This window comes from Coregonus lavaretus (genome assembly GCF_964263955.1).
Source record: "Coregonus lavaretus genome assembly, contig: HAP1_SCAFFOLD_795, whole genome shotgun sequence".
NCBI classification, from domain to species: domain Eukaryota; kingdom Metazoa; phylum Chordata; class Actinopteri; order Salmoniformes; family Salmonidae; genus Coregonus; species Coregonus lavaretus.
Window position 1 is genome coordinate 6,196 of NW_028161151.1, and position 25,229 is coordinate 31,424.

The 25,229-nt window shown below is 43.5% G+C and overlaps 1 protein-coding gene across 1 annotated transcript; it reads left to right on the forward strand.

Moving 5' to 3' along the window:
- Positions 1 to 367: 367 nt before the first annotated feature.
- On the forward strand, positions 368 to 24,823 carry LOC311121067 (zinc finger transcription factor Trps1-like; the record flags this gene model as incomplete). Its single annotated transcript, XM_084195602.1, has 2 exons — positions 368 to 490; positions 23,288 to 24,823. Coding segments are annotated over 2 exons (1,659 nt in total), but the record flags the coding sequence as incomplete, so codon positions are not given.
- Between the last annotated feature and the right edge of the window lie 406 nt (positions 24,824 to 25,229).

Genomic DNA, 25,229 nt, shown 5'->3' on the forward strand with positions numbered 1-25,229 from the left:
ATCGAAGAGAAGACATTCGAAACAGTTTCCAAAATATGTATTTTTTTTAATTGCTTCCTACGCAATCAGTAGCACACATGAAGATTGTAGAATCAACATGAGGCTGCTAAAAAAGGTCTGGTCCTCAGCCTGTCATGGTGGTGCAGGTGATTAAAGGCTGATCTCTGTCTAGTGAAAGACAACCAGTGCTATCTTACTGGACTCATTAATCAGTCTAAAGTTAATTAGTGAGAGAATCAGCTGGGTTCTATTAATCACCGCCCAACCTGACCGTGACTGTGTGACTTATTTCTCCTCCTTTTTCTTCTCTCTTTCCTTTTACCCGTTTCTCACTTTCTTACTCTCTATCTTTTGATTTCATTTTCAGAGACGTCGAGGCTCGGGGGTGTTTTGTGCCAACTGCCTGACCACCAAGACCTCGCTGTGGAGGAAGAATGCCAACGGGGGATATGTGTGCAACGCGTGTGGCCTCTATCAGAAGCTCCACTCGGTAAGGCTGGGTGGGGGGGAGCTTGGAAAAACACAGGAGGGAGTATGTTTGTGTGTGTGTGTGTGCATGCGAGAAGGGGTAAGCTGCCACACCACACCACACCAGCCCACCCACTAAAATAAAATGGTGACCTTACCGTGAAATGCTTACTTACAAGCCCTTCACCAACAATGCAGTTTTAAGAAAATTAAAAATTAAAATAAAAAAATTATAATAATTACCGGTACCGAGTCAATGAAATTAGTCAATGAGGTTAGTCGAGGTAATTTGTATATGTAGGTAGGGGTAAAGTCACTGTGCATAGATAATCTATTTGTAAGTCGCTCTGGATAAGAGCATCTGCTAAATGACGTAAATGTAAATGTAATAATAAACAGCGAGTAAAAACAAAGGGGGTGGGAGGTTGATTAATTGTTCAGCAGTCTTATGGCTTGGGGGTAATAGATGTTAAGGAGCCTTTTGGACCTAGACTCGGCACTCCAGTACCGCTTGCCGTGCGGTAGCAGAGAGAACAGTCTATGACTTGGGTGACTGGAGTCTTTTGACAATTTTTTGGGCCTTCCTCTGACACCGCCTAGTATATCGGTCCTGGATGGCAGGAAGCTTGGTCCCAGTGATGTACTGGGCCGTACGCACTACCCTCTGTAGCGCCGAGCAGTAGCCATACCAGGTGGTGATGCAACCAGTCAGGATGATCTCGATGGTGCAGCTGTATAACTTTTTGAGGATCTGGGGACCCATGCCAAATCGTTTCAGTCTCCTGAGGGGGAAAAGGCATTGTCGTGCCGTCTTCACGACTTTCTTGTTGTGTTTGGACCATGATAGTTTGTTGGTGATGTGGATACCAAGGAACTTGAAACTCTCGACCCGCTCCACTACAGCGGCGTCGATGTGAATTGGGGTGTGCTTTTCCTGTAGTCCACAATCATCTCCTTTGTCTTGCTCACGTTGAGGGAGAGGTTGTTGTCCTGGCACCACATTGCCAGGTCTCGGACGTCCTCCCTATAGGCTGTCTCATCGTTGTCGGTGATCAGGCCTACCACCGTTGTGTCGTCAGCAAACTTAATGATGGTGTTGGAGTCATGCTTGGCCACGCAGTTGTGGGTCAACAGAGAGTACAGGAGGGGACTAAGCACGCACCACTGAGGTGTCCGCGTGTTGAGGATCAGTGTGGCAGATGTGTTGTTGCCTACCCTTACCACCTGGGGGCGGCCCGTCAGGAAGTCCAGGATCCAGTTGCTGAGGGAGGTATTCAGTCCCAGGCTCCTTAGCTTAGTGATGAGCTTTGTGGGCACTATGGTGCTGTCGTCAATGAACAGCATTTTCACATAGGTGTTCCTTTTGTCCAGTTGGGAAAGGGCAGTGTGGAGTGCGATTGAGATTGCATCATCTGTGGATCTGTTCGGGTGGTATGCGAATTGGAGTGGGTCTAGGGTTTCAGGGATGATGGTGTTGATGTGAGCAATTACAAGCCTTTCAAAGCACTTCATGGCTACCCACGTGAGTGCTATGGGGCGGTAGTCATTTAGGCAGGTTACCTTCGCTTTATCTGGCTCAGGGACTATGTTGGTCTGCTTGAAACATGTAGGTATTACAGACTTGGTCAGGGAGAGGTTGAAAATGTATGTGAAGACACTTGCCAGTTGGTTAGCGCATGCTTGGAGTACACATTCTGGTAATCCGTATGGCCCCGCAGCCTTGTGAATGTTGAATAGTTTAAAGGTCTTGCTCACATCGGCTACGGAGAGCATGATCACACAGTCGTCCGGAACAGCTGGTGCTCTCATGCATGCTTCAGTGTTGCTTGCGTCGAAGCGAGCATAAAAGGCATTTAGCCCGTCTGGTAGGCTCACGTCACTGGGCAGCTCACGGCTGGATTACCGTTTGTAGTCCGTAATAGTTTGCAAGCCCTGCCACATCCGATGAGGGTCAGAGCCGGTGTAGTAGGAATCAATCTTTGCCTGTTTGATGGTTTGTCTGAGGGCATAGCAGGATTTCTTATAAGCGTCCGGATTAGTGTCCCGCTCCTTGAAAGCGGAAGCTCTAGCCTTTAGCTCGGTGCGGATGTTGCCTGTAATCCATGGCTTCTGGTTGGGATATGTATGTACGGTCACTGTGGGAACGACGTCGTTGATGCACTTATTGATGAAGCCGGTGACTGAGGTGGTATACTCCTCAATGCCATTGGATGAATCCCGGAACATATTCCAGTCTGTGCTAGCAAAACAGTCCTGTAGCGTAGCAACCGCGTCATCTGACCATCTGTATTGAGCGAGTCACTGGTACTTCCTGCATTCGTTTTTGCTTGTAAGCAGGAATCAGGAGGATAGAATTATGGTCAGATTTGCCAAATGGAGGGCAAGGGAGAGCTTTGTACGCGTCTCTGTGTGTGGAGTAAAGGTGGTCTAGAGTTTTTCCTCTGGTTGCCCATGTGACATGCTGGTAGAAATTAGGTAAAACTGATTTAAGTTTGCCTGCATAACAGTCCTGCTTCTGGATGAGCATTTTCTTGTTCGCTTATGGCCTTATACAGCTTGTTGAGTGCGGTCTTAGTGCCAGCGTCGGTTTGTGGTGGTAAATAGACGGCTACGAAAAATATAAATGAAAACTCTCTTGGTAGATAGTGTGGTCTACAGCTTATCATGAGGTACTCTACCTCAGGCGAGCAATACCTCGAGACTACCTTAATATTAGACATCGCGCACCAGCTGTTGTTGACAAATAGACACAATATATTGTTTCGAACTGAGCTCATCCAGTTTATTCTCCAGTGATTGCACGTTGGCCAATAGAACGGATGGTAGAGGCGGGATACCCACTCGCCGACAAACTCTCACAAGGCACCCTGATCTGCGCCCCTTGTATTTCCTTATCTTCTTCATGCGAATGACGGGGATTTGGGCCTTGTCTGGGAGCAACATTATATCCTTCGCGTCAGACTCATTAAAGAAAAAACCTTCATCCAGTTCAAGGTGAGTAATCGCTGTTCTGATATCCAGAAGCTATTTTCGGTCATAAGAGACGACAGCATCAACTTTATGTACAAAATAAGTTACAAACAATGCGAAAAAAAAAACACAAAATAGCACAGTTGGTTAGGAGCACGTAAAACGGCAACCATCCCCTCCGACGCCATTCCCTCATAAGTGTTATCAGGACACTGTTGCTGTTCCACCCCTCTTCCTCCCTGGGTGACTGGTGCGCCTCTCAGGGCCTGGGGGAGGATGGGGTAAGTGGTGCAACTGTGCCACTTACAGTGGGGAAAAAAGGATTTAGTCAGCCACCAATTGTGCAAGTTCTCCCACTTAAAAAGATGAGAGAGGCCTGTCATTTTCATCATAGGTACACGTCAACTATGACAGACAAATTGTGGGGAAAAAATCCAGAAAATCACATTGTAGGATTTTTAATGAATTTATTTGCAAATTAGGGTGGAAAATAAGTATTTGGTCACCTACAAACAAGCAAGATTTCTGGCTCTCACAGACCTGTAACTTCTTCTTTAAGAGGCTCCTCTGTCCTCCACTCGTTACCTGTATTAATGGCACCTGTTTGAACTTGTTATCAGTATAAAAGACACCTGTCCACAACCTCAAACAGTCACACTCCAAACTCCACTATGCCCAAGACCAAAGAGCTGTCAAAGGACACCAGAAACAAAATTGTAGACCTGCACCAGGCTGGGAAGACTGAATCTGCAATAGGTAAGCAGCTTGGTTTGAAGAAATCAACTGTGGGAGCAATTATTAGGAAATGGAAGACATACAAGACCACTGATAATCTCCCTCGATCTGGGGCTCCACGCAAGATCTCACCCCGTGGGTTCAAAATGATCACAAGAACGGTGAGCAAAAATCCCAGAACCACACGGGGGGACCTAGTGAATGACCTGCAGAGAGCTGGGACCAAAGTAACAAAGCCTACCATCAGTAACACACTACGCCGCCAGGGACTCAAATCCTGAATTCTGCATGCAGAGTCTCAATTTGGTGTTTGCCCCATTTTGTGAATTCTTGGTTGGTGAGCGGACCCCAGACCTCACAACCACGAAGGGAAATGGGTTCTATAACTAATTCAAGTATTTTTTGCCAGATCCTAATTGGGATGTCGAATTTTATGTTCCTTTTGATGGTGTAGAAGGCCCTTCTTGCCTTGTCTCTCAGATCGTTCACAGCTTTGTGGAAGTTACCTGTTGTGCTGATGTTTAGGCCGAGGTAGGTATCCATTTTTGTGTGCTCTAGGGCAACGGTGTCAAGATGGAATTTGTATTTGTGGTCCTGGCAACTGGACCTTTTTTGGAACACCATTATTTTTGTCTTATGGAGATTTACTATCAGGGCCCAGGTCTGACATAATCTGTGCAGAAGATCTAGGTGCTGCTGTAGGCCGTCCTTAGTTGGGGACAGAAGCACCAGATCGTCAGCAAACAGTAGACATTTGAATTCTAGTAGGGTGAAGCCGGGTGCTGCAGACTGTTATAGTGCCCTTTCCAATTTGTTGATATGTACGTTGAAAAGGGTGGGCCTCAAGCTGCATCCCTGTCTCACCCCACGGCCCTGTGGAAAGAAATGTGTGTTTTTTGCCAATTTTAACCGCACACTTGTTGTTTGTGTATAAAGATGTTATAATGTTTTTCCCTCAACATCGCTTTCCATCAATTTGTATAGCAAACTCTCATGCCAAATTGAGTCAAAAGCGTTTTTGAAATCAACAAAGCATGAGAAGTCTTTGCCTTTGTTTTGTTTGTTTGTCAATTAGGGTGTGCAGGGTGAATAAGTGGTCTGTTGTACGGTAATTTGATAAGAAGCCAATTTGAAATTTGATCAGTACATTATTTTTACTCTCTTGCCCTCTCTCCCAATCCGTTCACACATTCACTCAGTCAAAGGGTGTGACCTCGCTCTCTCTCTCTCTCTCTCTCTCTCTCTCTCTCTCTCTCTCTCTCTCTCTCTCTCTCTCTCTCTCTCTCTCCCTCTCTCTTTCTCTCTCGCTATATCTCTCCATGTCTCTCTCTCTCTTGCCCCATCTCCCAATCCGTTCACTCATTCACTCAGTGAAAGGCTGTGACCTCGCACTCTCTCGCTCTCCCTTGCTCTCCCGCTCGCTCGCTCTCCTATCTCTCTCTCTGTCTCTCTCTCTCCTCTCACTCTCTCTTTCTCTCTCTCTCTCTCTCTCTCTCTCTCTCGCTGTATCTCTCTCTCTCTCTCTCGCTGTATTTCTCTATGTCTTTCTCTCTCTCGTTCTCTCTCCCCATCCGTTCACACATTACCTCAGTCAAAGGCTGTGACTTCACTTTGTGGTGACACTGATGCAGAAAGAAGTATAATGGGAATGTAACATGGGAACGTAATGATCATAATGACGTACAGTAGATATGCCTCTATCCATGGGAATGAAACATGGGAACTTATGAGCATAATGATGTACAGTACATATGCCTCTATCCATGGGAATCTAACATGGGAACTTATGATCATAATGATGTACAGTAGATATGCCTTTATCCATGGGAATGTAACATGGGAACTTATGATCATAATGATGTACAGTAGATATGCCTCTATCCATGGGAATGTAACATGGGAACTTATGATCATAATGATGTACAGTAGATATGCCTCTCCATTTGGGGTTGTGCTCAGTGGAATTTGTCATTGTTTGACTTTAGTAAAACGAGTTTGACTTTAGTAAAACGAGTTTGACTTTAGTAAAATGATGGAAAGTTTTTTTTTTGTCTCTGTGGACTTGTAATTGAGGATGAGATGGCTCAATAGTTTAGATTTAATGTATAGGTAATGTATAGATGTTCATGGTGTTACAGACTTTATCATGTTATTCTGAAATAGGTCAACGTACTCAATCATTGAAGGTTTTTACAACTGGATTTAGTTCACAGGTCTTCACTACACTTCTTTCAGAATTCAATTTTTGTTTTGAATACACAAGCTGTAGATTTATTTATTAAACCACCATGGGCTGGAACTTTCCAAGATGAACTTCTCAATGCTCTTTGAAATTAAATAGTGTCTGGGCAAACATATGGGTAGGCAAATGTGACATCATGTGAGGAATTACCCCACGAAACAAGAAGGCCTTTGTCTACGTACTTCACTAATTTTTATGTTTAATCTCAGTAATTCAGTTACGACTGGGGTAGAGTCCACAAAGTCCGCCAGTCCTTTTAAGCCCAGTGTGTAGTGTTCTAGGCCGTGTTGCCTGGCCTGAAGGTGACTGGGGCCAACTGCCTGGGTGGCGGGGGGATCTACACAGGAGGCTCCCTCAGTCGGTGTGGTCGACTGGGCCAGAGAGAGAGCGACAAGCTCCAGAGAGCCCTGCTACAAGAGGCCCTTTCACTGGCCAGGCCACCTGGTGGTCTAAACCAGCTCCAGACCAGCAGACCAGGCCTACCACAATCAGAGAGAGAAAGAGAGAGAGAAAAAGACAGAGAGAGACAGAGGGAGGGAGGGAGGGAGGGATAAATATTCAGAGAGAGAGAGAGAGAGACGTAGAGAGAGAGAGAGGGAGGGGGGGAGGGAGGGAGGGAGGGAGGGAGGGAGGGAGGGAGGGAGGGAGGGAGGGAGGGAGGGAGGGAGGGAGGGAGGGAGGGAGGGAGGGAGGGAGGGAGGGAGAGACAGGCTCCAGAGAGCCCTGCTACAAGAGGCCCTTTCACTGGCCAGGCCACCTGGTGGTCTAAACCAGCTCCAGACCAACAGACCAGGCCTACCACAATCAGAGAGAGAGAGAGACAGTGCCACAACCCAATAATATTTCCCATTTAGTTTTGGCTTTCATACCATGTCATGTGTCTTCTCAGTCATGTTGAGACTGGTCTACTACTATTGCTTTAATGTATTGTCATTCTCATTAATATTGTTGTTGTAGTTGCTGTTAATGGTAATCCCATTTCCACTACTACTATTATTATTGATGCCTTATTGCTGTTGTCCCACCAATTTGTGTTTTATGTATACTTTGACAATGTACAGTAATTTAACTTGCCATGTCAATAAAGTCTACTGAATTGAATTGAAGAGAGAGAGAGAGAGAGAGAGAGAGAGAGAGAGAGAGAGAGAGATTTTCCTAAAATCACACACTCCCCTGACTCTTATAATAATAAAAAAATAATATGCCATTTAGCAGACGCTTTTATCCAAAGTGATTTACAGTCATGTGTACATACATTTTTACGTATGGGTGGTCCCGGGGAACGAACCCACTACCCTGGCGTTACAAGCGCCGTGCTCTACCAGCTGAGCTACAATGGCACCCTCTTGGTATGTTAGATACTGTAGAACCTCACTCACTGTAGACTTCCTGTAGGTAGCTCAACACAGCTGGGGTTTTGTGTTATGAAAGACTGTGTGTCTCTGTGTATCATATCTCACGTATAAGTAACACATGCAAATTATAAAACATGGCATTGATTGAAAAACTTCTGATAACTGATACAGATTAGTAGTTATTATATAACAATACAGGATCTCTTTTGTCGCTGAGAATTTTCTTGCACAGCAGACATGCAAATTTATAGTGTAATTGAGTTTTAAGAAGGCTTCTAAAGTTTGTAATTTCCACTTTGAAATTTCAGACTTGATTGTTCCTCCCTACAAAAATGTCCATTAATTATAATCCACATAATAACATCCTGTAGGTTCATGCTCTACAACATTCGGAGAGTACGACCCTGCCTTACACAGGAAGCGGCACAGGTCCTAATCCAGGCACTTGTCATCTCCCGTCAGGATTACTGCAACTCGCTGTTGGCTGGGCTCCCTGCCTGTGCCATTAAACCCCTACAACTCATCCAGAATGCCGCAGCCCGTCTGGTGTTCAACCTTCCCAAGTTCTCTCACGTCACCCCGCTCCTCCGCACACTCCACTGGCTTCCAGTTGAAGCTCGCATCTGCTACAAGACCATGGTGCTTGCCTACGGAGCTGTGAGGGGAACGGCACCTCCGTAACTTCAGGCTCTGATCAGTCCCTACACCCAAATGAGGGCATTGCGTTCATCCACCTCTGGCCTGCTGGCTCCCCTACCTCTGCGGAAGCACAGTTCCCGCTCAGCCCAGTCAAAACTGTTCGCTGCTCTGGCACCCCAATGGTGGAACAAGCTCCCTCACGACGCCAGGACAGCGGAGTCACTCACCACCTTCCGGAGACATTTGAAACCGCACCACTTTAAGGAATACCTGGGATAGGATAAAGTAATCCTTCTACCCCCCCCCTTACCCCACCCCACCCTCCCAAAAAAACTAAAAAACTTTGTAAAGTGGTTATCCCACTGGCTATAAGGTGAATGCACCAATTTGTAAGTCGCTCTGGATAAGAGCGTCTGCTAAATGACGTAAATGTAAAAATGTAATAATTCACATTTCTGTTTCTGCTGGATTATATTCCTGCTGTAGCAAACTGGCTCAAATTAAGATCTGATATCTGTATATATTATGTTTGTGCACCAGGGGAATTTCATATATTTATTATCCTTTGCTCTTATGATTCACTATGAAGTTGGTGTTATAGCGATCCACCTTTAGACATGTTGAAAAGTGGTTGACGCCACTCTGGTCAAAAGTAGTGCACTATATAGGGAATGGGGTGCCATTGGGGACGCAACTCAGTGATCATCTATTACTCTGGTCTCTGTGCTCATATTGACCTGCAGGTGTGCTTGTTATGTATTGCTAGTTGTTACTCCTCCTAGCTACTTGTTGATGAGGAGATATACTCTGCCATCAGGTTGAGTTGTATACCTGACACGATACATGCTCCACTAGCTGCTAATAAATGACTTGGAGAGGATTCAATTAAATTACTTGGAGAGGAGAGGAATCTAATAAATGACTTGGAGAGGAGAGGGTTCTAATAAATGACTTGGAGAGAAGAGGATTCTAATAAATGACTTGGAGAGGATTCTAATAAATGACTTGGAGAGAAGAGGGTTCTAATAAATGACTTGGAGAGGAGAGGATTCTAATAAATGACTTGGAGAGAAGAGGATTCTAATAAATGACTTGGAGAGAAGAGGATTCTAATAAATGACTTGGAGAGGAGAGGATTCTAATAAATTACTTGGAGAGAAGAGGATTCTAATAAATGACTTGGAGAGAAGAGGATTCTAATAAATGACTTGGAGAGAAGAGGATTCTAATAAATGACTTGGAGAGAAGAGGATTCTAATAAATGACTTGGAGAGGAGATTCTAATAAATGACTTGGAGAGGAGAGGATTCTAATACATGACTTGGAGAGGAGAGGATTCTAATAAATGACTTGGAGAGGAGAGGATTCTAATAAATGATTTGGAGAGAAGAGGATTCTAATAAATGACTTGGAGAGGAGAGGATTCTAATAAATGACTTGGAGAGGAGAGGGTTTTAATAAATGACTTGGAGAGAAGAGGATTCTAATAAATGACTTGGAGAGGAGATGCATCTAATAAATGACTTGGAAAGTATCCTAATAAATGACTTGGTGAGGAGAGGATTCTAATAAATGACTTGGAGAGGGTTCTAATAAAATACTTGGAGAGGATTCTAATAAATGACTTGGAGAGAAGAGGATTCTAATAAATGACTTGGAGAGGAGAGGATTCTAATAAATGAATTGGAGAGGAGAGGATTCTAATAGATGACTTGGAGAGGAGATTAATCTAATAAATGACTTGGAGAGGATTCTAATAAATGACTTGGAGAGGAGAGGATTCTAATAAATGACTTGGAGAGGAGAGGATTCTAATAAATGACTTGGAGAGGAGAGGATTCTAATAAATGACTTGGAGAGGAGAGTATTCTAATAAATGACTTGGAGAGGATTCTAATAAATGACTTGCAGAGAAGATGATTCTAATAAATGACTTGGAGAGGATTCTAATAAATGACTTGGAGAGGAGATTCTAATGAATGACTTGGAGAGGAGAGGATTCTAATAAATGACTTGGAGAGGAATCTAATAAATGACTTGGAGAGGAGAGGATTCTAATAAATGACTTGGAGAGGATAGGATTCTAATAAATGATTTGGAGAGAAGAGGATTCTAATAAATGACTTGGAGAGGAGAGGATTCTAATAAATGACTTGGAGAGGAAAGGATTCTAATAAATGACTTGGAGAGAAGAGGATTCTAATAAATGACTTGGAGAGGAGATTAATCTAATAAATGACTTGGAAAGTATCCTAATAAATGACTTGGAGAGGAGAGGATTCTAATAAATAACTTGGAGAGGATTGTAATAAATGACTTGGAGAGGATTCTAATAAATGACTTGGAGAGAAGAGGATTCTAATAAATGACTTGGAGAGGAGAGGATTCTAATAAATGACTTGGAGAGGAGAGGATTCTAATAAATGAATTGGAGAGGAGATGATTCTAATAGATGACTTGGAGAGGAGATGAATCTAATAAATGACTTGGAGAGGATTCTAATAAATGACTTGGAGAGGAGAGGATTCTAATAAATGACTTGGGGAGGATTCTAATAAATGACTTGGAGATGATTCTAATAAATGACTTGGAGAGAAGAGGATTCTAATAAATGACTTGGAGAGGATTCTAATAAATGACTTGGAGAGGATTCTAATAAATGACTTGGAGAGAAGAGGGTTCTAATAAATGACTTGGAGAGGAGAGGATTCTAATAAATGACTTGGAGAGAAGAGGATTCTAATAAATGACTTGGAGAGGAGAGGATTGTAATAAATGACTTGGAGAGGAGAGGATTGTAATAAATGACTTTGAGAGGAAAGGATTCTAATAAATGACTTGGAGAGGAGAGGATTCTAATACATGACTTGGAGAGGAGAGGATTCTAATAAATGACTTGGAGAGGAGAGGATTCTAATAAATGATTTGGAGAGAAGAGGATTCTAATAAATGACTTGGAGAGGAGAGGATTCTAATAAATGACTTGGAGAGGAGAGGGTTTTAATAAATGACTTGGAGAGAAGAGGATTCTAATAAATGACTTGGAGAGGAGATGCATCTAATAAATGACTTGGAAAGTATCCTAATAAATGACTTGGTGAGGAGAGGATTCTAATAAATGACTTGGAGAGGAGAGGATTCTAATAAATGACTTGGAGAGGAGAGGATTCTAATAAATGAATTGGAGAGGAGAGGATTCTAATAGATGACTTGGAGAGGAGATGAATCTAATAAATGACTTGGAGAGGATTCTAATAAATGACTTGGAGAGGAGAGGATTCTAATAAATGACTTGGGGAGGATTCTAATAAATGACTTGGAGAGAAGAGGATTCTAATAAATGACTTGGAGAGGATTCTAATAAATGACTTGGAGAGGATTCTAATAAATGACTTGGAGAGAAGAGGGTTCTAATAAATGACTTGGAGAGGAGAGGATTCTAATAAATGACTTGGAGAGAAGAGGATTCTTATAAATGACTTGGAGAGGAGAGGATTGTAATAAATGACTTGGAGAGGAGAGGATTGTAATAAATGACTTTGAGAGGAAAGGATTCTAATAAATGACTTGGAGAGGAGAGGATTCTAATACATGACTTGGAGAGGAGAGGATTCTAATAAATGACTTGGAGAGGAGAGGATTCTAATAAATGATTTGGAGAGAAGAGGATTCTAATAAATGACTTGGAGAGGAGAGGATTCTAATAAATGACTTGGAGAGGAGAGGGTTTTAATAAATGACTTGGAGAGAAGAGGATTCTAATAAATGACTTGGAGAGGAGATGCATCTAATAAATGACTTGGAAAGTATCCTAATAAATGACTTGGTGAGGAGAGGATTCTAATAAATGACTTGGAGAGGGTTCTAATAAATGACTTGGAGAGGATTCTAATAAATGACTTGGAGAGAAGAGGATTCTAATAAATGACTTGGAGAGGAGAGGATTCTAATACAGTGGGGGAAAAAAGTATTTAGTCAGCCACCAATTGTGCAAGTTCTCCCACTTAAAAAGATGAGAGAGGCCTGTAATTTTCATCATAGGTACATGTCAACTATGACAGACAAAATGAGAAAAAAAATCCAGAAAATCACATTGTAGGATTTTTTATGAATTTATTTGCAAATTATGGTGGAAAATAAGTATTTGGTCAATAACAAAAGTTTCTCAATACTTTGTTGTATACCCTTTGTTGGCAATGACACAGGTCAAACGTTTTCTGTAAGTCTTCACAAGGTTTTCACACACTGTTGCTGGTATTTTGGCCTATTCCTCCATGCAGATCTCCTCTAGAGCAGTGATGTTTTGGGGCTGTCGCTGGGCAACACGGACTTTCAACTCCCTCCAAATATTTTCTATGGGGTTGAGATCTGGAGACTGGCTAGGCCACTCCAGGACCTTGAAATGCTTCTTACGAAGCTACTCCTTCGTTGCCCGGGAGGTGTGTTTGGGATCATTGTCATGCTGAAAGACCCAGCCACGTTTCATCTTCAATGCCCTTGCTGATGGAAGGAGGTTTTCACTCAAAATCTCACGATACATGGCCCCATTCCTTCTTTCCTTTACACGGATCAGTTGTCCTGGTCCCTTTGCAGAAAAACACCCCCAAAGCATGTTGTTTCCACCCCCATGCTTCACAGTAGGTATGGTGTTCTTTGGATGCAACTCAGCATTCTTTGTCCTCCAAACACGACGAGTTGAGTTTTTACCAAAAGGTTCCATTTTGGTTTCATCTGACCATATGACATTCTCCCAATCCTCTTCTAGATCATCCAAATGCACTCTAGCAAACTTCAGACGGGCCTGGACATGTACTGGCTTAAGCAGGGGGACACATCTGGCAATGCAGGATTTGAGTCCCTGGCGGCGTAGTGTGTTACTGATGGTAGGCTTTCTTACTTTGGTCCCAGCTCTCTGCAGGTCATTCACTAGGTCCCCCCGTGTGGTTCTGGGATTTTTGCTCACCGTTCTTGTGATCATTTTGACCCCACGGGGTGAGATCTTGCGTGGAGCCCCAGATCGAGGGAGATTATCAGTGGTCTTGTATGTCTTCCATTTCCTAATAATTGCTCCCACAGTTGATTTCTTCAAACCAAGCTGCTTACCTATTGCAGATTCAGTCTTCCCAGCCTGGTGCAGGTCTACAATTTTGTTTCTGGTGTCCTTTGACAGCTCTTTGGTCTTGGCCATAGTGGAGTTTGGAGTGTGATTGTTTGAGGTTGTGTACAGGTGTCTTTTATACTGATAACAAGTTCAAGCAGGTGCCATTAATACTGGTAATGAGTGGAGGACAGAGGATCCTCTTAAAGAAGAAGTTACAGGTCTGTGAGAGCCAGAAATCTTGCTTGTTTGTAGGTGACCAAATACTTATTTTCCACCATAATTTGCAAATAAATTCATTAAAAATCCTACAATGTGATTTTCTAGGATTTTTTTTCTCTCAATTTGTCTGTCATAGTTGACGTGTACCTATGATGAAAATTACAGGCCTCTCTCATCTTTTTAAGTGGGAGAACTTGCACAATTGGTGGCTGACTAAATACTTTTTTTCCCCACTGTAAATGACTTGGAGAGGAGAGGATTCTAATAAATGAATTGGAGAGGAGAGGATTCTAATAGATGACTTGGAGAGGAGATGAATCTAATAAATGACTTGGAGAGGATTCTAATAGATGACTTGGAGAGGAGATGAATCTAATAAATGACTTGGAGAGGATTCTAATAAATGACTTGGAGAGGAGAGGATTCTAATAAATGACTTGGGGAGGATTCTAATAAATGACTTGGAGAGAAGAGGATTCTAATAAATGACTTGGAGAGGATTCTAATAAATGACTTGGAGAGGATTCTAATAAATGACTTGGAGAGGAGAGGATTCTAATAAATGACTTGGAGAGGAGAGGATTCTAATAAATGACTTGGAGAGGAGAGGATTCTAATAAATGACTTGGAGAGGAGAGTATTCTAATAAATGACTTGGAGAGGATTCTAATAAATGACTTGCAGAGAAGAGGATTCTAATAAATGACTTGGAGAGGATTCTAATAAATGACTTGGAGAGGAGATTCTAATGAATGACTTGGAGAGGAGAGGATTCTAATAAATGACTTGGAGAGGAGAGGATTCTAATAAATGACTTGGAGAGGAGAGTATTCTAATAAATGATTTGGAGAGAAGAGGATTCTAATAAATGACTTGGAGAGGAGAGGATTCTAATAAATGACTTGGAGAGGAGAGGATTCTATTAAATGACTTGGAGAGGAGAGGATTCTAATAAATGACTTGGAGAGGAGAGGATTCTAATAAATGACTTGGAGAGGAGAGGATTGTAATAAATGACTTGGAGAGGAGAGGATCCTAATAAATGACTTTGAGAGGAAAGGATTCTAATAAATGACTTGGAGAGGAGAGGATTCTAATTAATGACTTGGAGAGGAGAGGATTCTAATAAATGACTTGGAGAGGAGAGGATTCTAATTAATGACTTGGAGAGGAGAGGATTCTAATAAATAACTTGGAGAGGAGAGGATTCTAATAAATGACTTGGAGAGGAGAGGATTCTAATAAATGACTTGGAGTGGAGAGGATTGTAATAAATGACTTGGAGAGGAGAGGATTGTAATAAATGACTTTGAGAGGAAAGGATTCTAATAAATGACTTGAGGAGGAGAGGATTCTAATTTATGACTTGGAGAGGAGAGGATTCTTATAAATGACTTGGAGAGGAGAGGATTCTAATTAATGACTTGGAGAGGAGAGGATTCTAATAAATGACTTGGAGAGGAGAGGATTCTAATAAATGACTTGGAGAGGAGAGGATTCTAATAAATGACTTGGAGAGGAGAGGATTCTAATAAATGACTTGGAGAGGAGAGGATTCTAATTAATGACTTGGAGAGGAGAGGATTCTAATAAATGGCTTGGAGAGAAGAGGATTCTAATAAATGACTTGGAGAGGAGAGGATTCTAATAAATGACTTGGAGAGGAGAGGATTCTAATAAATGACTTGGAGAGGAGAGGATTCTAATAAATGACTTTGAGAGAAGAGGATTCTAATAAATGACTTGGAGAGGAGAGGATTCTAATAAATGACTTGGAGATGATTCTAATAAATGACTTGGAGAGGAGAGGATTGTAATAAATGACTTGGAGAGGATTGTAATAAATGACTTGGAGAGGAGAGGATTCTAATAAATGACTTGGAGAGGAGATGATTCTAATAAATGACTTGGAGAGGAGAGGATTGTAATACATGACTTGGAGAGGAGAGGATCCTAATAAATGACTTTGAGAGGAAAGGATTCTAATAAATGACTTGGAGAGGAGAGGATTCTAATTAATGACTTGGAGAGGAGAGGATTCTAATAAATGACTTGGAGAGGAGAGGATTCTAATTAATGACTTGGAGAGGAGAGGATTCTAATAAATAACTTGGAGAGGAGAGGATTCTAATAAATGACTTGGAGAGGAGAGGATTCTAATAAATGACTTGGAGTTTAGAGGATTGTAATAAATGACTTGGAGAGGAGAGGATTGTAATAAATGACTTTGAGAGGAAAGGATTCTAATAAATGACTTGGAGAGGAGAGGATTCTAATTTATGACTTGGAGAGGAGAGGATTCTTATAAATGACTTGGAGAGGAGAGGATTCTAATTAATGACTTGGAGAGGAGAGGATTCTAATAAATGACTTGGAGAGGAGAGGATTCTAATAAATGACTTGGAGAGGAGAGGATTCTAATAAATGACTTGGAGAGGAGAGGATTCTAATAAATGACTTTGAGAGGATTCTAATAAATGACTTGGAGAGGAGAGGATTCTAATTAATGACTTGGAGAGGAGAGGATTCTAATAAATGGCTTGGAGAGAAGAGGATTCTAATAAATGACTTGGAGAGGAGAGGATTCTAATAAATGACTTGGAGAGGAGAGGATTCTAATAAATGACTTGGAGAGGAGAGGATTCTAATAAATGACTTTGAGAGAAGAGGATTCTAATAAATGACTTGGAGAGGAGAGGATTCTAATAAATGACTTGGAGATGATTCTAATAAATGACTTGGAGAGGAGAGGATTGTAATAAATGACTTGGAGAGGATTGTAATAAATGACTTGGAGAGGAGAGGATTCTAATAAATGACTTGGAGAGGAGAGGATTCTAATAAATGACTTGGAGAGGAGAGGATTCTAATAAATGACTTGGAGAGGAGAGGGTTCTAATAAATGACTTGGAGAGGAGAGGGTTCTAATAAATGACTTGGAGAGGAGAGGGTTCTAATACATTACTTGGAGAGGAGAGAGTTCCAAATCCACTGCGTTACCCATCAGTTTGCGCAACACTCAGAGTCCAGACTGTCTGTTTTGGTGAGTTTGTTTCTTCCACCCATCCCCTCCTCCCAGTGGGGGCTGAGTTATGGTAGCTAGTTCGTTCTGTTCTCACCGGAAACGACGCCCATGTTGCAGCAGTACACTCTTAGAAAAAAGGGTTCCAAAAGGGTTTTTCAGATGTCCCCATAGGAGAACCATTTTTGGTTCCAGGTAGAACTATTTTGGGTTACATGTAGAACCCTCTGTGTAAGAGTGTAGAGAGGGCATCGTTTAACAGAACGTCACATCGCTTGTCTTTTTAGGAGGTCCGCAATTAATCAGGGATGAAGAAGTTTTCATGTGCAGGCACGTTCATCTACCCGGCCAATCCCTGTCTTTCACATCTTGGCAGTGGATTTTCCAGTAGTATTTATATACTTTTGAATAAAATATTTATACGCTGTACAGAAATATTTTCATAATAGCACCTCATAAACCGGTGCTGTAGTGGGCCTGTAATGGAGGTCTGGACTCCTCCTGCCAGAGCACATTACAAAAATAAATGTCTCTCAGATTTTATCTTCTAATAATAGGACTTGATAGGCAGCAGGCAGCGTAGGACCTACTGTATGTGTGAGTTCGTCAATGCCGGGGTGTAGCAGCATTACTTTGTTATGTCTGAATAGTCTGTCTCTCTGTCTTTACAGATGTAGAAACTCAGCAAATTAGCAGCATTACTTTGTTCTGTCTGAAGACTCTCTGTTTACAGTTGCCTAAGTGCACTCCAGCATCTGTCACGCTGACAGAAAACAATGAATGGTATACTTCAAAAGGTCTCCTGAACCGTTATGAAAAGTCATGCTGCTGGCAACAGAGAGAGGTGGCATAACAAATACTACCTTATTACCTATGTAGCGCACTACTTTTGACCAAAACCCTGGGCAAAAGTAGTGCACTATATAAGAAATAGGGTGCTATTTGGGACACAGCCTATGATGAAAGCACTGACTTTGTGAAGAGTGAGGCAGCATAGAAGGTATTCATATCACAGTGAGAAAGGTAGCTATATTGAAGGTTAATCACTTATCCACTTATAGAGTCTGGAAATACCAAGGCTTTTGTATTGGGTAGGCCTTTGTGTATGGTAGAAGAGTCCAGTAAGAGATGTCTAATGAATGACACACAGGTTCTGGTTTACAACAGCAGGGGACCACTGACCTGACAGTCTAGACCAGGGATGTCCAACCCCTCTTCCTGGAGATCTACCATCCTGTGGGTTTTCAGTCCAACCCTAATTTAACACACCCGATTCTACTTATTAGCTGCTCAACAAGACCTTAACTAGCTGAATCGGATATGCTAAATTAGGGTTGGACTGAAAACCTACAGGACTTTCGATCTCCAGGAAGAGGGTTGGACAGCCCTGGTCTAGACAGACACAGCAACAGTATGGAAATAGATTCATGATGCAACAAGTGAGCAGGTGAATAGGTTGAGGGGTTATTTTAGATGGATGGAAACGGCACATCCTGTAAGAGAAGTAATTATGGGCTATTGTAGAAAGTCAAATAAAAAGGTCAAGATGGTGGCAGAATGAAGATGACCTTTCTTCTGTCTGAGTCTTCCACCCACCTTCCTTTGTCTATGGCATTACACTGTCAATCTGTTGTCTAACTGTTGGCTAAACATGTCCCTAACTTTTGCTAGGCTTGGATCTCTGCAGAAAAATGTGAGAGAGAGACCTGGGCCCTGGCAGTAAACGCCAAAAATACAACCAATAATGATTTTCCAGAGAAGATCCAGATCTCAGGGAATTAGACCAAAGTTCTCAATTGGTACAAAATATAGTACTGAACACACTACAATTACTTAGGTTTAAAAATAAACTCAACTGGACACCTTAATGAGGCAGTGAATGAACTGAGAGAGAAAGCACGCAGGGCATTCTACGCCATTAAAAAACTAATTCTAATTGAAATACCTACATTGCTGCCTGCCATAAAATGAGGGACAGTGTCTGACAGACCAACCAACCTGCACATGTCCTCTATGCCATTGTTATTATTATTGTTCAATGTATGGTTATTTTTACCCTTGATTATTGTTGTTACTGTTGTCCCGTTGACAATTATTATTTTAATTATGTTCATATTGTAAATCTCCAAAGAAAGTTTAGGCAATATCTACGTTGTTACGTCATGCCAATAAAGCAAATTGAATTGAATTGAGAGAGAAAGACACAGACAGAGACACAGACCCACACACACACATAGAGAGAGAGAGACAGAGAGAGAGAGAGAGAGAGAGAGAGAGAGAGAGAGAGAGGGAGAGAGACAGAGAGAGACAGACAGACAGACAGACAGACACAGACAGAGAGAGAGAGAGAGACAGACACACAGAGAGAGAGAGAGAGACAGCGACACAGAGAAAGAGAGAGCGAGAGAGACAGAGACACAGAGAGAGAGAGAGACAGAGACACAGAGAGATACAGAGAGAGAGAGAGAGAGACAGAGAGACAGCGACACAGAGAAAGAGAGAGCGACAGAGAGAGAGACAGAGAGAGAGACAGAGAAGTGAGGACACATGAGGAAAGAGCCTCCATGGCTGGGTGGGTTCAGAATGTTCCGGTCAGTAGAGGGCACTCTTTCTTTCTTCTGGTCTGAATCATCCTCTGCTTCTCCTCTCCAGACAGACAGCCTTGACAGCTGGCTGAGAGAGAGAGAGAGAGAGAGAGAGAGAGAGAGAGGAAACTTCCAAGGCATTCATTCATCATAGGATATTAAGAGTTGTAATAGAGCAATGGAAGATGTGTATGACTCATACAACTGTTCCTGAAAAAGAAGTATTACCAGGATTTCCCTCCTTCTCCTTTTAGCCGGAGCCAGAGGCTGACAGGCCTTGGTGTAGGGCCTCCGTGTCAGAGTATGTGAGCGGAGCTGGAGCGGATCGTGCCCAATTTGACTGGAGCGCGGAGCGAGATTCCCAAAGACTGGAGCGTCGGCCTTCTCGCCCGCTCCAATTTTCCTCCAATAGCGCTCACTTCACGAACTCAGGGCTTGCCCGGCCCAGCATGCATTTGTAGTCACTCACCACCTTCCGGAGACACTTGAAACCCCACCTCTTTAAGGAATACCTGGGATAGGATAAAGTAATCCTTCTACCCCACCACAAAATTTTTTTATATATATATACATATAACTATTGTGAAGTGGTTGTCCCACTGGCTATCATAAGGTGAATGCACCAATTTGTAAGTCGCTCTGGATAAGAGCGTCTGCTAAATGACGAAAATGTAGATGTAATGTAAATGTAGTCTACTTGGGTGCTGCTATAGCCCAGGGCTTGCCCTGCCCAGCATGCATTTGTAGTCTACTTGTGTGTTGCTATAGCCCCTTGCTTTAGCTACTGTCATGGAGTTCAATAAATATTTTCATAAAGAAACTGATAAAACACACAGGTGCTAAATCAAGGTGACTTACAAAGATGAGCAAGAGAGGGAGTGCGGTGATGTAGTGTCCACAACTAAAGAATCACTGTGGAATCTGAAAAGACACGTATCCTGAAAGCATGATGGGGTACTTATTACTACGTGCACATGCTAAAAGAAAGGAACGAGGTGGATAGATAATTAAGTGTGTCATTGTAGCAAAGTATTTATACACAAAAAATCTGATCTCTTAAACGTTTAGTTCATTTTTGTTCTATTATCTATACAACAGGCCATCATTGATTTTGGCCCAATAGGCCTGGCATATTCCCACGTTTCAAGGAGCTTTCCGTTTTGATTGAGTTATTTTGCCTTAAAACCTTAAAAGAAAAAGTGTTTACCATCCCCAGTGGCTCTGCAAGTGAGGAGAGGATATTCTCCACTGCTGGCCTGCTCTCCAGGCACCATGGAGAGGATATTCTCCACTGCTGGCCTGCTCTCCAGGCACCATCGCATGAGCCTGAAGCCACAGACTGGCCAAACTCGGGTTTCTAAAAATGAAGTTAAAGGCACTAATAAGTCATTTATCGTTTAATTTATATTTACTTCTAAGTAATTTACAGCCTTCTTAGCCTCCCTGTCTGGCTCCTGACCTATTTAGAGTGTTTATATGCTGTTTAATATGACATGTAGCCTATTTGAAATGATGAGCGCTTCTTACATTCAGCTTTTCATGTTTATTAAAATACTTTTCATTCAAATCCATATGGTTTTGTTTCAATACTTCAAAAACAAATGGTAGGTCCAGGTAGTCACAAAAATAGATGTGTGTTTAGTTAAATTGTGATTTTAATGAATGGAGCAAATTTGGAGCGGCTGTTTTTTTTTTTCTGTGAGCAAAGAGTGGTTTTTAGCGGAGCGGTTGGAAAGGACGTGGTTCGCCGGAGCAACCGCTCAACTCCGCTCACATGCTCTGCTCCGTGTTTCTGAATAAATAACCATACTTTATGTATGTAGGGTGAAGGAAGGGAACATACTAGGCTTAAAAGGAAAATAATATATATATATATTATTCTTCCTATCCTGTGCCATGGATTTTTAAAATATTTTTTTACCCTCCCATTTTTGGGTTGAAATGATTGGTTTCCTTTCCCCAGGAACATGACCACGGATTGTCCATCACAAAGACAAGCAGAGAGGCAGCGGTACGGTGTGGGATTGATTCCTCAGTGACATTTCACACCTAGAATTCAGTCTGCAATGCGGCCAATCTGATCCCTTTAATTCAGATTTTCTTTTGGTCATGTGTAGGGAGCAGAGTGATGGAAATGTCCTCCATTTAAAATGTTCTCTCTCGCTCTCTCCGTGTGCCCATTAGTTTTAGCTCCCAGTGATTTCTGGGAGACTTCCATGGAAAGTGGGGAAACGTTCGTATGAAAACGTGTCTGTCGGCATTGCCGTGTGAGGTGTCACCTGACAGAAGTTGGCGGTAAATGCCAAACCCTACCTGTGGCAGAATGACAGGAAGGAGAGAAAAATAAATAGAACAGGGAATGGAAAGGAAAGGTGATAAATTAGGGCAACTGTAAACACTTTGGTAACTGTAAACAGAGACTCTTCAGACAGAACAAATTAATGCTGCTACTTTGCTGAGTTTCTACATCTGTAAAGACAGAGAGAGAGACTATTCAGACAGAACAAAGTAATTCTGCTACACCCCGGCATTGACGAACTCCCGGCAGTGGAGGACAGAAGAGCTGTAACTATCAGGACTAGAGTCCCCATGTGTTTTTTTTTGCAGTCATTCTGGGATCATTTTAAGGCTTGATTCAATCTGTATCGCTGAAGATCCTCGGCGCAATTGAAATTGAAAGGGAATTTCCGAATGAGCCGACATGTTCACCGTGTGTGTTTACCGTGTGTGTTCACCGTGTGTGTTTACCGTGTGTGTTTACCGTGTGTGTTTACCGTGTGTGTTTACCGTATGTGTTCACCGTGTGTGTTTACCGTGTGTGTTTACCGTGTGTGTTCACCGTGTGTGTTTACCGTGTGTGTTCACCGTGTGTGTTTACCGTGTGTGTTTACCGTGTGTGTTCCCCGTGTGTGTTTACCGTGTGTGTTTACCGTGTGTGTTTACCGTGTGTGTTTACCGTGTGTGTTCACCGTGTGTGTTTACCGTATGTGTTCACCGTGTGTGTTCACCGTGTGTGTTTACCGTGTGTGTTTACCGTGTGTGTTCACCGTGTGTGTTTACCGTGTGTGTTTACCGTGTGTGTTTACCGTGTGTGTTCACCGTGTGTGTTCACCGTGTGTGTTTACCGTGTGTGTTTACCGTGTGTGTTCACCGTGTGTGTTTACCGTGTGTGTTTACCGTGTGTGTTTACCGTGTGTGTTCACCGTGTGTGTTCACCGTGTGTGTTTACCGTGTGTGTTTACCGTGTGTGTTTACCGTGTGTGTTCACCGTGTGTGTTTACCGTGTGTGTTTACCGTGTGTGTTTACCGTGTGTGTTCACCGTATGTGTTCACCGTGTGTGTTCACCGTGTGTGTTTACCGTGTGTGTTTACCGTGTGTGTTCACCGTGTGTGTTTACCGTGTGTGTTTACCGTGTGTGTTTACCGTATGTGTTCACCGTGTGTGTTCACCGTGTGTGTTTACCGTGTGTGTTTACCGTGTGTGTTCACCGTGTGTGTTTACCGTGTGTGTTTACCGTGTGTGTTTACCGTGTGTGTTCACCGTGTGTGTTCACCGTGTGTGTTTACCGTGTGTGTTTACCGTGTGTGTTCACCGTGTGTGTTTACCGTGTGTGTTTACCGTGTGTGTTTACCGTGTGTGTTCACCGTGTGTGTTCACCGTGTGTGTTTACCGTGTGTGTTTACCGTGTGTGTTTACCGTGTGTGTTCACCGTGTGTGTTTACCGTGTGTGTTTACTGTGAATGCAGTCTCCGTGAACGTGGGAACATTGCCTTTAAGTTTCAATCACACTATAGCGCCAATATTCAGCTATATGGATTGAATCAAGCCCTTAGTGTTGTGGTAATATTCTCTACTATGAAATTCATTTGATTATTAAGGATATATTTAGGTAAACATTTTTATGTATAGCTTGATACATAAATAACATGTCTATCTCTGTCCCTCACCAGACTCCCCGGCCGCTGAACATCATCAAGCAGAACAACGGCGAGCAGATCATCCGCCGGCGCACGCGGAAGCGCCTCAACCCCGACCCTCTGCCCTCCGAACCCGTGGGCTCCAAGCAGCAGAGGGTCAACAGCGAGGAGCGCCTCAACGGCAGTCCCCTGGAGCGCCGGCCAGGAGAGGATGGGCCAGGCTCGGACGGAGGGCCCGTCCCTCGCGCCGTCCCTCGCAGAGGGGAGCCCCCGAACGACCTGGGCAAGTACGAGGCCTACGGCTCCTCTGGGGCAAAGAGCCACCCCAGCCCCCGCTCCACCCATGCCTTCCTAGTTAGCCAGACCCTGGAGATCCACAAGCGATTGCCTCCTTTGCACATACACAACAAGAACCCTGCGGAGGGAGGGGCGGAGGGGAACGGGGTGGGCTCGACCGGGGTCCATCACACGGGCTTGGAGGGGAAGGGCAGCTTGTCCTCCGAGAGGGGTAGCCCCATCGAGAAGTACATGCGTCCCTCCAAACAGGCCAGCTACTCGCCACCGGGCAGTCCCATCGAGAAGTACCAGTACCCGTTCTTAAGCCTGCCCTTCATCCACAGCGACCTGCAGAGCGAGTCCGACTGGATGCGCTTCTGGACTAAGTACAAGATGTCTGTTCCGGGCAACCCACAGTACCTAGGTCACATGCCTGGTCTGCCCAACCCTTGCCAAAGCTTTGTGCCTTACCACACCTTTAACTTACCCCCACACTACCCTCTCACGCCCTCCGCCGGCCCCGAAAGCGACATCCCTCTTGACCTGGCCATCAAACATTCCAAACTGCCCCCCACCGCCAACGGCTCCACCGCCTCTGCCGTTACCGTCAAGGAGAGAAGTAGCAGCGCCGACAAACGGGCCTTGCCCACGGTCCCGGCGGAGAAGGAGGTAGAGAAGCATAGAGAGCAGCAGGGGAGAAGAGAGGACAAAGTAGAAGAGGGGGCATCCCCCCAGCCTCCTCCTCCGCTAGACATTGCAGCCAAGCCGGAGAGGGTGGACCAGGGCACTCAGGATGAGCTGACCAGTAAGGAGATGTTGGACCAGGGCACTCAGGATGAGCTGACCAGTAAGGAGAGGGTGGACCAGGGCACTCAGGATGAGCTGACCAGTAAGGAGATGTTGGACCAGGGCACTCAGGATGAGCTGACCAGTAAGGAGAGGGTGGACCAGGGCACTCAGGATGAGCTGACCAGTAAGGAGAGGGTGGACCAGGGCACTCAGGATGAGCTGACCAGTAAGGAGATGTTGGACCAGGGCACTCAGGATGAGCTGACCAGTAAGTGCGTCCACTGTGGCATCCTCTTCCTGGATGAGGTTATGCACGCCCTGCACATGAGCTGCCACGCTGACGCAGGGCCCTTCCAGTGCAGCATCTGCCTGCACGCCTGCACAGACAAGTATGACTTCACCACACACATACAGAGAGGGCTTCACCTGCCAACCGCCGAAGCTGAGACTGAGGCCGAGGCTGAGGCCGAGACAGAGGCCGTTGCTCCAAAGGACTCTGTGTGATTTTGGTGCACCACAGACTTGGACTTCTAGCACAGGCATAGCAGTATGAAAAATAAGAAAATAAACTGACAAACGCGACGTACTGTAATGATTGAATGAGAAGAAGACTTCTCGCTCAACGTGATAGCTTCTGTAGGGAACTCATATCATCTAAACATTTATATTGGACATAATACTTTTTTTTTTTCTTCTGTTTTTGTAAAGGAAAACGCTTTTGAAGAAAATGGTACTACAAGTAGCTGCTTATTTTTAGTTTTTTGCTATTGTTTATTTTTTTATTTGGAAGTGTAACTATGACAAGGCAGTTCAGCGAACAACAAGGTACATCTGCACATGTTTTGGGGATTCGTTTATTATGCAGTGGGTTGGATGTTCTTTTTCCTGGTTGGTTCAGTGTTCCAAATGG